The sequence below is a fragment of the Bombus huntii genome, chromosome 4 (genome assembly GCF_024542735.1).
Source record: "Bombus huntii isolate Logan2020A chromosome 4, iyBomHunt1.1, whole genome shotgun sequence".
NCBI classification, from domain to species: domain Eukaryota; kingdom Metazoa; phylum Arthropoda; class Insecta; order Hymenoptera; family Apidae; genus Bombus; species Bombus huntii.
In genome coordinates, this window is record NC_066241.1 from 3,426,810 (window position 1) to 3,439,082 (window position 12,273).

General features: G+C 46.4%; 1 protein-coding gene across 5 annotated transcripts in view; it reads left to right on the plus strand.

The window, feature by feature from the left end:
• LOC126865240 (uncharacterized) overlaps positions 1 to 11,913 on the plus strand; it is a 37,316-nt gene extending 25,403 nt beyond the window's left edge. Inside the window, exons 1-12 of one of the 5 annotated variants that reach the window (XM_050617545.1) lie at positions 1,898 to 2,899; positions 3,777 to 3,864; positions 3,994 to 4,263; positions 7,348 to 7,614; positions 7,697 to 8,035; positions 8,121 to 8,237; positions 8,372 to 8,547; positions 8,637 to 8,925; positions 9,000 to 9,081; positions 9,160 to 9,304; positions 9,385 to 9,574; positions 9,687 to 11,913. In XM_050617545.1, the coding sequence (XP_050473502.1) occupies positions 2,873 to 2,899; positions 3,777 to 3,864; positions 3,994 to 4,263; positions 7,348 to 7,614; positions 7,697 to 8,035; positions 8,121 to 8,237; positions 8,372 to 8,547; positions 8,637 to 8,925; positions 9,000 to 9,081; positions 9,160 to 9,304; positions 9,385 to 9,574; positions 9,687 to 9,838 (2,142 nt within the window). In that variant the 5' untranslated portion in view covers positions 1,898 to 2,872 and the 3' untranslated portion in view covers positions 9,839 to 11,913. Of the gene's footprint in view, positions 1 to 1,897; positions 3,155 to 3,232; positions 3,865 to 3,993; positions 4,264 to 7,347; positions 7,615 to 7,696; positions 8,036 to 8,120; positions 8,238 to 8,371; positions 8,548 to 8,636; positions 8,926 to 8,999; positions 9,082 to 9,159; positions 9,305 to 9,384; positions 9,575 to 9,686 lie in introns of those variants that run through there. The other 4 variants (XM_050617551.1, XM_050617548.1, XM_050617550.1 and 1 more) reach the window with 4 other exon arrangements.
• Positions 11,914 to 12,273: the final 360 nt, after the last annotated feature.

Genomic DNA, 12,273 nt, shown 5'->3' on the forward strand with positions numbered 1-12,273 from the left:
TAAACAGGATAATTAACTGACCAGAGTTGCAGCCCGCAACGGTGTCCGAGTCCGGATATCAATTACGCCACTCCGAACTATCGCTGGGCCGATTCTACCGACCGTTTCTATACGAACGAATCCAGTGGTGAATCCGAGCTGCTAATATATTATTCCGGCCGATGCTATCCGTTTCGATCACTGGCCGATTCGTTACGATTTTTCTTAAATTTTTCACGCTTTCGTTAATCGACGAGTTGTTAATTAACAACGAAACGATAATAACAGTTGCTTTTAACGAAACTGTTCGCAAACATTAGCGCGTCCTGTCTCCTTTATTCACCAGGCCGAAACAGTTTGTTTCTATCGCTCGTGATCGATAAAAGACAAATTTTTCTACGAATTAACACGATGTTCGGACGTGGAAGAGCCAAAGAGTTCAAGTTTTTTGGAATATTATAGGTCCGTACACTCGATCACCAATTCGTATACCAATAACGTGGAATTTACGTATTTTACCAATTAACCGCCACACTTGTCTTCTTTTCGTGTTTGCTGTTATTCCAGATAAAGTCGTACAATTTTAAGAGACGATATACTTGCACCTTGCTTGTTAATCTGTTCGACGTTTGACTTTCTTCAACGCAAAGACAGTACGTTCGCGTTTTGCATTTCGGTATTTCCCTTGCATTTTTCTAAATTGGCTCCGTGCAATGTACTTGCATACACACCCTTCGCTCCGTAAATTTACGGAACGTCTGAAACGTAGAATTCTTATTGTTCTCTGTCGAGTAATCCGAAATTCGTAAAATCGATGAACAATGTCGGAGCAATTTTGCTTGTCATGGAAACGTACCGACGATTACAGCCGAGAATATAACCGAGATAGCGTTTTGTAAGGACGATATCCTTCGTAAAAGCGGAGGGTTAAGAACGAGGGGTCCGGAAGCGGCGTCGTTCGCGGAACGAAATACCGGAAGCCACTCTCTATGCTGGCAGGGCCTTGAAAAGCCGTGGAACATCTCGCGAGAACTCGTCGGCCAGGTTTCTCGCTCGTATCGCCGGTAGGGACCGGTTGTGACGTAAAGGTCAGGGATACGTGTGCACACGAAACGACTTTTCCTGCGGGTGGAACGCCAGTTAGGACAATGCGCTCGGAGAAGTTCGCACGTCTGCTTTCAGCTGTTTCTCTCGTCTGCACCTTTCGATCTTCCTTTCTTCCTTTAACGATAAAACATATGACTATAGGAGTTCGCAAAAGATCGGAGAAAATCTTCGAGAAGAATTTACACAAACTGAGAGAATAGCTGAAACACTGCGAAGAGCTTAAGGAGGATTAAGGACCTTTCTTAATCCCTTCAAATGAGAATAGGGTAGAAGCCAATCATCTCCATTATCTACGATTCCTCGCTCGTATATCAGCAATTTGTGTTCCAATTGCCGAATTCTATCGATCAGAATTCGTTAAATCGGACAATAACTGAAATTTCGTTCGAATAAACGAACAAAGTTCCACTGTGCTCCGTTAGACCAGAGGAACCGTGCCTCTCCGATAGGAAATCGAAGTTACATGTCTCGGTGCGCTGCCACATGTGGAAGGAAATGTCCCGGTTGTTTGGTGGTGACGTGTTACGCGACGCGTGTGACGTTAGAGCACTTGGACTGTCCCGTACTCGAGATGAAAGTAACGCAGTGTCGAACGGTAACGCGATAAAGTACCGCGTTCCCCTCGATACCGACGTTCCTAGAAAACCCAGTGTTCTCAGATAACTCGGTAACCAGCCGCGCGCCGGAAGAAAACCGCGCTTCTTCTCTCGGTTTCTTTCGCGGCGACCGCAACGAGAACATTAATCTTCGTAACAGTGCATCAACCCGTCCGCCGAGAGAAACACGCGCATTCCTTGTCGTTAGCGGGTGCAACTTCGCAACGCTCGCAACTTTATCGCAAATGTCAGAAAGAAATTCGCGAATCTACGAAATCAAATGCGTATCTTCGAGTCGTAGGCGCGTAATCGGCGCACTCTCGACGATTCTCGATAGCGATTCGCGACACGTTCGACGCGATTTCTACGTGCGATAATCGTTAATTCCGACAAACGACTGACGACGTCGTTTCGACCAATACGGATAGATAGATTCTGACGAGTATATGCAATTCGATCGTTCGTACGTCAGGACACGGGCGATTCGCCGGTACACGTATCCGCTGCAACCATAGTCTAAAACGTGTGTACAACGAAGAGATTGAAATCGATTGCACCGAAGCTCGAAACCCGTCGTCACGGGGCGGTCCGGGGGAGGAGACGAGAAAGAAACGAAGAAGAGGAGAAGGTGGGGATCCAGGCTGAACCTTTGACCTCGGTGCAAGACACGACAAAGCTCTCCTCCTCTGTTACACGGTCCTCGGCTATTGCAGGCTCGATGACCTCGAACCGAGGCTACGAAACACCGAAGCCTAGACTCCATCGTCCGAGGTCCTAACGCGCCGTTATCGCATTACGTTCGTTTCAGCTCGAGCAATCTCGCGTCATTTACGTGCTGCCGCAATTACCAGAGAGCACGTCGCACGACACTGAAACGTGTACACCGAATCCCTTGGATTTTAGCGAAGGCGAACCAACAACTGGCGTTTCAATCGCGCTTCGAACGAAGATAACCGACGGATGAACCGCGGGTGAACGAACCAGCTGCTCGCTCGAGGCAATAACCACGTTTCGAACGATCGTTCGAGGAGGAAACGAGTCGGTTGATTTTGGAAGGATCTAACCAACACGCGGGAAACGAAAATGAACGGCGATCGGCGTAATGACCGGTCTCGAAGCAGGATTTACGTGCTCTCGAAGCAGGATTCCGGAGATCGACAGAGAAGAAGAACCTAGAACAAACCTGCGAAATGGCGAGCCTTACACGGCAGCCTACCGTAAGTATCGCTGGATCGCTCAATCGACCGGCAGGAAAAACGAGGATCGAGTGGAAGGGGGAGGCGAACGATCGCGGACGCGCTATCCTCGCTCGAAGACGAAGAAAGAGAAATAGAGGGAAATAGAAGAGGAAGGGAAGAGAAAGAAGCTGGGTAGATACAGGAGAGAAGAAATAGGGAGAGGTGGAAAGGGAGCAAAAACCGAGGGAAAGAAGAAATCCAGGAAGCAGTCAGTTGTTGAAACACGAGCAAAAGGTACACGGGAAGCCGGTGACTTGCGTGCTTCCCGGCCAGCTTGCACGGGCGAATTACTCGACCGACGCCGGCAATCTCGAACGACTTCCTCGAGCTGAGATCGTCTCTTAACACTTTTACGAACGGACTGGCTCGACGAGCGGCTATCGACTTCCAACGATTTATTCTTCGCTCGATTGATTTACGAACACTGTGCGCCTGCCGTGGAAAACGAGTTATCGGGAACCTCTCACCTCTCGCCTTTTACCTCTTATCTCTTATCTCTCGCCCCTCTAGCGTATGCCATCGACGTTTTGCCAATGCAAAAGGATAGAAAAGAAAGAGATCGCGTGGCAAACCGACCGCGTTACGCGCTACGGCGGTAAACGAATTTCAAATTCACGCCATCGATTAGATGCTCGTTTGACTCGTCTTGGAACGAGCGGAACTTCGCTTGGTGAACTATTTTAAACGCGCAAACGTTTCATTACTCTGTCTGTCCCTGTTACGCGCGCGCAGCATTCATTAAACGACTCGCATAGGAGCGGAGGCACCTTGGGAACGAAGGACGAGCACCAGAGAATCGAGCCGAGCGCGAGGGGGTAATTGCGCTTCTAACCGATATCCATTGCTTCTGTTGCAGATGGGCTCGTCCGCGATCGGTACGATGGCGACTGTGGTCGCTGGCGTCACGCTGCTGGCTTTCGCCACCGTCGCTCACGCTGCTCTAGGTAAGTACCTGTACCTCTGTTAGTCCCTCGAAAGTACCGAACCAGATGCTCGAGAACCACTTGTAAACAAGTAATTCCAGTTACGCCGTTCCTTGCAACGTTTTCAAAGGAGTCGCGTTCACGTTTCAGCTAGGACAGCGTTCGAGAAGCTGACAGACTACGATTACCGCGGAACGACGTACTACAGCGTGAGGAACCTGTCTTTGTACGAGTGTCAGGGCTGGTGCCGCGAGGAGTCCGAGTGTCAGGCGGCGGCGTTCTCGTTCGTCGTAAATCCTTTGGCGCCGATGCAGGACACCCTGTGCCAGCTGCAGAACGAGACAGCGGCGACGAATCCCGCGGCACAACCGCAGAGAGCTGCGAACATGTACTACATGACGAAGCTTCAGATCAGATCAGGTGAGCGGACTCGACCGACAACACGCTTCGAAACTTCGCAACGCGAGATCGATCGAACACGGCCGAGAGAACGCCTGCTAAATGCTATTAGGGGCATTTTTTTCGACCAGAGAGTCCACGATGCTCGTGCACCTGTCTAGAAGATTCGACCTTGAGCGGCTGATACACTCGGGAATAATCGAGCCACCAGCACGTCTCCTTTAACGAACGTTAATACGTCGATACCTTCGGCCGTAGCCTTCTACCTCGCACCAGACGGTAAACTCTTTCGAGAGGTCGGTGAGAGAACAAAAAGAAACTAACAGGGCTACAGATGGAAGTAAAATCCCGCAATATGAGCGGCACTGCCGGAAAGGAAACAGGCAAAGAGAGGCACCGGGTACGATAATCCGGGTTTAAACGCTAGTGGCAAAGTCGTCTGGGGGCAGGTAGATGCGCAAATAAGCACGGATACCGGTAGCCGTTAGATCGCGTTGCACGGTAACCTAACACAATATCGTGGAGACAACGATGCCAGATCCTTTCTTTCCTAGATTCCACCTTTTCTCAAACTTCCATCTTTTTAGGTTTTGAAAATAAACAAAAAAATAAAGGATAAAGTCGAACGAAAGATCGAAATTGACAAAAATACAACAAGAAAAACGCGAAACTGAATTTTAGTGAAACGTTCCTAACGTTTAAACGTACAGTACGCTCGTCCCTTGTTCGTCGTACTCGAGAAACGAGCGTGGAGGAGCCGACAAACCCCTAGACCCTAATGCAAAAGCCGTATCCTGCGTGGGTATAGGCGGTCAAATTTTCACCAAGGAAAGGTACGATTTTACAGAAAGGGCAGGTCGAGTAGCAGTAAACCACCTAAAAGATTTATCGGTACCTTTCGGGTAGTACGGAAAATATCTTAAGTATGGTCGCCGTTGTAAATATGTTCCTGCAGCCACTTCCAAAGTGTCGAAAAGATCCCAGGGGTGTCTAAGAAACCTCTAATATTAGTTTAACGAGCCTGCTGGTACCTCCGATAACGCCAACTATCTTGACACGATCGTAAAATTCACAGCGACGAGTCCCCGGATACTCTCAGCGATACCTTCCAGGTTTGGGCCTGGGTCACGCTCCGAAGGACAACGCACGTAAAATCGTTCGTTTTCTCGAAACGCGCCAACACTTTTCAAGCACATTGACGATCCTGTCGACTGGATAGAAAATAGGTCATTATACAACGAATAGTCTGCGAACGTTGATGCGTATTGATATTTTAGAGAATTTATAACTAGAGAAACTGAACGTAAATAGAGATCTGTTTCGTCTGCTAAATATTTTCCTCGCGTCTATAAAAAAAGAAGCGATCGCGGAGCGAAGAAAATTTAGTAGCGACTTTTAGTATCGAAACGACACGTTTTTCAGCTGGTAACTTCCGTTCGAAATCCTTCCTCTCTTAAAATAACCGAGAACAGACGAAACAGACCTCCGTCATCGAGGTCTCGACACGTTAAGAATTTGCATGGGCGCGGTCGATCGGCCTCTCGACGACAGAAACTCGAGCGTAAGCACTTGGCTCGTGCAAAATTTTACGCAACGAGCCCCGTTCCGTTCCCGTATCCCAAAGTTTAATTCGAGAAAATAAAACAACCCGCAACGGCGATTAATTTTAGCGAATTTGCGTGAGTCACAGATAACAGAGTTCAACGTCGGTTCGCTCTGTATACAAAATATATTCGGCGAATAAAAATTACCGCCCGTTTCCTCCGTCGTCGTACGCGCGTTTCGGTCGTCTGAAAATAGCGAGCGACTGAAAACAAGCGGCCGGCGTATTTTTAAACATTCCAACTGTAATATTCGTGGCGCGATTGCAATTACACTCGTGTTTAATTCTCTCCACTCTTGGCAAACCTTTATCGACGAATGATCGGATTACGTAGTCGCAAAGAAACCAAAAATGAACGAATAAATAAATCGGAAGATGTAAAAAGTCTTAAAAAAAAAAAAAAAAAAGAAAAATGGAACAATTATATTCCATAGGGCGTCATTGTCGAAGAAACGAGGCTAATATATCGGCTGGTATATTTCGATGATCGTCGTTCGATCGTACGAAACGAGGAATTCGCTCGACCGTGGTGAATCATCGGTGTCGTCGTGACGCGTCGATTCGTTGGCATCGGTCCCCGGTGTTCGTCGACATTAGCGCCGGTTTCGAGGGCGGAACAAAAGAAATTGGAACGGTCGGCCGGTCCTCGACGAAGTGTATTCTCGTTTCTCGGCTGAAAGTCGCGCGGTCGTGCGTCACGAAGCGGCGGATCGTTCCATCTGCCAAGTCACATGTTCTCCACTCGTGATTTCGGCATCGAGGCAACGCGCGCGCGCTTCAACTCGTGCCCGTCTCGCGGCCGTCACGCTCGCGTGATCGGCCAACCGAGAAATTCGCCACACTTCCTCGGACTGGCCGGATATAGTATAACTGTTCCTCGATCGACGATCCGTGCCCCGAGCGTACGCCTCGCATTCTTTTCGTTTTTCACGCAGCCGTGCTTCCCTCTCGACGAATACGAATTACCATATTTCACGGACGTTGTCCTGTCCTACACGCAACTCCGTATCTGCTTTGGAGTTAAAAATAAGAACAACCTTGAAGTGGCCTTGACTTTCAAGAAATAGTTCGAAAGAGGAATCTCGAGTAATTCGTAGAAATATTATTTACACTGCGCTGCACATTATGTGCACTGTAGACGCTTTGCCGATAGGATTCTTGAAGTTTGAAATGTCGCAATGTCGAGGATGCCAACGTCGATCGTTTCTCGCTTAGCTACAGGTGTCGATATATGAGGCTCGTGTGGCATATTCGAGCGTTACGTAAGGAAGAACTCCCAGCAGCCTGCATGTGCTTCATCAGGTGTGCAAACGTCGCGTCTGCGGTCAGGCGTACGCACGTGTTCTGCCTCTCTATAAACAAAAACATTTCGCTCGTTATAAAATTATACAACGACGATATACGGCACGAGACACTGTTCCTCTCGGGTCTCTTTTTAATTTCCTCTACTTGAAATTGGAACGTTCTTAACGTTTCTTCGCTTTCTCGTCCAACTTTTTCAGAGAACGTCTGTCTGCGACCATGGTCCTTCGAACGTGTTCCAAACAAGATGATTCGTGGCCTGGACAATGCTTTGATCTATACATCGACGAAAGAGGCTTGTCTCGCGGCTTGTCTCAACGAACATCGATTCACCTGCCGCTCCGTCGAATACAACTACGTAACTTTACAATGCCATTTGAGCGATTCCGATCGAAGAACGACCGGCCAGTATGTGCAATTTGTAGACGCCCAGGGCGTGGATTATTTCGAGAATCTATGCTTGAAAGGTACGACGCAACAGACGTTCGTATATCAAAATATGTCGTACGAATCGACGAGAAAAGTTACTCGAGGTATCGCAATTTTCAGGGAAAGAAGCGTGCAAGTCGCAGAGGAACTTTCAGATGCCACGAATCGGAGTGGCCGACGATAAGGTCGCGCAATACGCGGGATTACATTATTACACGGACAAAGAGCTGCAGGTTCAGAGCGAATCCGCGTGTAGGTTGGCTTGCGAAATTGAGAACGAGTTCCTCTGTAGATCGTTCCTCTATCGCGGTGCTCCTCAAGGATCGGCATACAATTGTCAGTTATTCCATTTGGATCACTGGACTCTTCCTGATGGACCTTCCACGTACCTCAATGCGGAACGACCTCTGATCGATAACGGAGAAAGAGTTGGAACTTATTTCGAGAATTATTGCGAAAGTAAGAGAGAAATTTCAAATTTCCGTTATATTTCTTCCATCGTACGATCGAGCCCGTCGTTCGATATATTTAAATTGATCCACAGAGGGTACAGGACCATTAGCGGATCCGCCAGTCGTTTTCGAGACCACGGAAGACCCCACTATCAATAACCTCACGAGAAACGACATAAACTGCGATAAAACTGGTACCTGTTACGACGGTATGTACATATTAAACAGACATTAGCTAAGGAAGGAATATGCTATTAATCGATTGAAAAATGACAAACTATTCTTCGGAGCTATCCCCGTCATCGTGAACCTGAAAATAACGGATCGTAAAATATTATTGCAGTATCGGTGGACTGTAAAGACACGCGAATTGCCGTCCAAGTTCGTACGAACAAGCCGTTTAATGGTCGGATTTACGCTCTCGGCCGTTCGGAGACCTGCAACATTGATGTGATTAATAGCGATCTCTTCAGGCTCGACCTGACCATGAGTGGGCAGGACTGTAACACCCAGAGCGTGGTAAGTGATTGGTATTACCCGTTCACACTCTGGCCATGTATCCGCTCGAGTCGTTAAATCCTGTTCAAACTCTCTGTTCACTATGGCAGCGTGACGGTTTTCAGACTGGCATCTACTCGAATACGGTCGTCCTCCAGCATCATTCCGTGGTGATGACCAAGGCGGACAAAATTTACAAAGTGAAGTGCACTTACGACATGTCCTCCAAAAATATCACATTCGGGATGATGCCTATCAGGGACCCGGAAATGATAAGTATCACCAGCGCGCCGGAAGCCCCTCCACCAAGGATCCGCATTCTGGACAGCAGGTCCAGGGAAGTCGAGACTGTTCGTATCGGAGACAAGCTAACATTCAGAATCGAAATCCCGGAAGATAGTGAGTTTTTATCGTCGTTACGCCGAGATGCTTTAATGTTTCTGATCGTGACCTTCGTTTTTTTCGATCCATAGCTCCCTATGGAATTTTCGCAAGAAGTTGCGTCGCCATGGCCAAAGACTCAAAAAGTACCTTCCAGATCATCGATGACGAAGGGTTGGTGATCTTTCTATGCAGAAAATATCGTCGCAATAATTAATAAGTTACTTGAACGAGTAATTATTTGATTTTCAGATGTCCAGTAGATCCATCCATCTTTCCAAGCTTCACGCCCGACGGAAACGCACTTCAATCTGTCTACGAGGCATTTAGATTCACCGAGTCTTACGGTGTGATCTTCCAGTGCAACGTCAAGTACTGTTTGGGACCGTGCGAACCGGTGATTGAACGAACATCGAACATAATTTATATATCTACATATTTCGTCGACAGCTGACGAAGATGTTTAATTGATTATAGGCTGTCTGCGAATGGGGACGAGAGTCGGTGGAATCGTGGGGTAAGAGGCGTCGAAGAAGCATCGCGAATGCCACTGAGGAAAAAGCGGAGGACATGACGTTGTCTCAGGAAATCCTTGTTCTCGATTTTGGCGACGAGAAACAGTCAGACTTCTTGAAAAGTGACGCCAGTATAGACTTCAACGAAGCCGGTAATCGTACGACAGACGATTTCAGTTGTCTTGAAGTTTTCGTTTTTCTTTGCAATTATTCCGATATATTATAAAGGATATTTTCTAAAAAATATTTATTTTCATCTTCCAGATAAAACGGTAACCATAATAGAACCCTGTCCAACGAAGACTTCGGTACTTATTCTAGGAGTGACGTGCGCCCTGTTGGTTCTTATTTACGTTTCCACGATCTTTTGCTACTACATGAAGAAATGGCTGTCACCTCGCAAGATGATGCCCTGAAAAATTCCCATCTAGGCTGGGGATCCACCGAGTTGCTCAGGTGGTGACGAAAGAAGCGACAAGGAAAACTCCATATAAAGTGCAAACTCACCTCGCGTAACGCGTCGTACGTGTTACATGATAGCATGCGGTGAACCCGATGGACACGTGTTCGCGTAGACGCATGGAAAATTTGCAGTTTCGCGCTGTCATTCTCGATATTACTCACGGTTCGCGCCTCTCTCACAAAGCTAGCAGCCGTACGGTAAAAACATTCGTGTTTCCATACGGGCTACGCGAACATATTTTTCATTCAGACGGCGCGGTTTCGGGTTTGTCGCGATGCTTCGTTACTGTCGAGGACTTATCATTTATACATTAGGCGAGAACACGATATTCGAACGTTGCGTTTAACTCGTGAAGCAATTTAATTAATCGCAGTACAGATGCCCCTTACCCTCGAAGCTTCCAAGCATAATTCACGATGAATGTAACGTTAGAAAGGCGAGGCAAAATTAAACAGAAGAGGAAAAACAAGGAGTATCTCTAAAAAAAGAAAGCTAAATCGAAGATCTATTGTTCGCCGTTAAATCGAGGACTTGCACATGGCGGAAGTCACAGGTCGGTTATGCAACGCTCTGAAGAAAATCATTTCATTGACGATGTTAAAGCACACTCATTATAGAACACTTTAAATATAATTTCACACGGACACGCGACATTAAACGATGTGGCGTGTGACGAGAATCACGAGGCTCGCCGCTTGTGCAACGCCTCGAAAGGGGGATTAGTTTTACATACAGCTGAGGATCGATGTCGTATACAAACGACAGAGGTAGACACGTTGGTTTCAGAATATCTTACGGGACAAGCTCTACACTTACGCATTTTACGTCTGACATTCCACTCATTTATACATAATATTTATCATACATATCGGATCTTTTAGATCGCATGGGTCGAAGATCGCAGGGATCTTGCGTGCAATATTTCGTAGGGAGTCGCGGAACATCCATTTTCTCGACAACGATGAAACAATGGGAGATAAAGGAATCACGCCTCGCGTGGACGTCCCTCTGACGTCGTGTTCCTCGTATCGAGAAAAGAAATGATACATTTGATCGAGGATCGTCGATTGGACGAAAATTGTTCCCCGATCCGCGATTACTACGTTCTTTTCGCTAAGAACAACCAGGGACACCCTGACGACAAACGTTGTAATAAGTACACTTTATTTAAGTACATCTTAGACACAGCTAACTGTCTTATCTCTTAAGGGCTACTTCTGATCGGGTTGCAAGGGAAATAAGATGTAACGAGCGACAATTCTTTCCCCCTTCGTTGCTCGGTACAATCTCTGTGAACTTTTCAGGTTGTTGCCGAACGAGATAGGTTTCTCGTCGATCATATATCGTTCGGCACAGCCCTAGCCACGTTTTATATCCCACGGAAATCTACTTATAACCCGTATCAAGACTAGCGATATTTAAAGGTTCACGCTTCACTAACGTTTCTAACGATACAACTAGCGTTTAAGGTAGAAAATAAACGAAGCATGTAAGCATAGGTAGAAGCAAGAACAAAAGAACGAACGAGAAAGAGCATTTTTTCATCACGATTAATAGGTACGCCGTTGAAGTCATGCTGGCGCCTTTATCGACCGCACAGAACTGTCTTCCCTGTTTTTATGTAATCAACTATCAGGATCATTGAAAAATTACAGTTACCGTGGCAGTACAAAAAGACGAACGGTAAATTCAACGTCCCCGTTAATTGGAAGATTAATGCACTAGAAGTCTAGCATGAACTCCGATCACGAAATTGAAGTTGATGAAAGTGTCGATCGCTCGAAACAAACTGCGAGAAAAACCGAGCTTTCGGGATTATTAGGTGCAGATAATTTGATCCTCGATATCGAATCACAGATATTCCAATGTCGAATCACGCTAAATTTCCATTCCATCTTATAACTATAGGTCGTCGAAACAAACGACACCATCGCTCCAAAATGACAGATACGAGTGAATCGTTTTAATGAAAATTTCGTGTAGGATCGATGTTGAAACATATTTTTAATAAAGCCCAAATGATCCATATCTTACGTAATTCACACGCATGAGGAGTTATATGTCAATCATAAAGTGCATGGAATATTAGCAACATTGATCATACTTCTGTATAAATTGCATCAAATATTCTCGAAGCATTGCTTCAGAGGATCGAAAAGGAAGAGGGAAGGGACAATACACTTGCAACAAGTGCAAGCAAGCATCCATAAACTTTCTCCGTATGTCATTCTTAATTGTTCCTGACTTCGTTTATCGGCGTGATGATTAAAGTGGATTTTAAAAAGGGTCGAATCTCAAGGGTAGAAATGGAAAAATACAAATGTATATATTATTGGATCGTAATAGGTATTGAGATGAAGAAGACATACATACACGCATCAATATCAC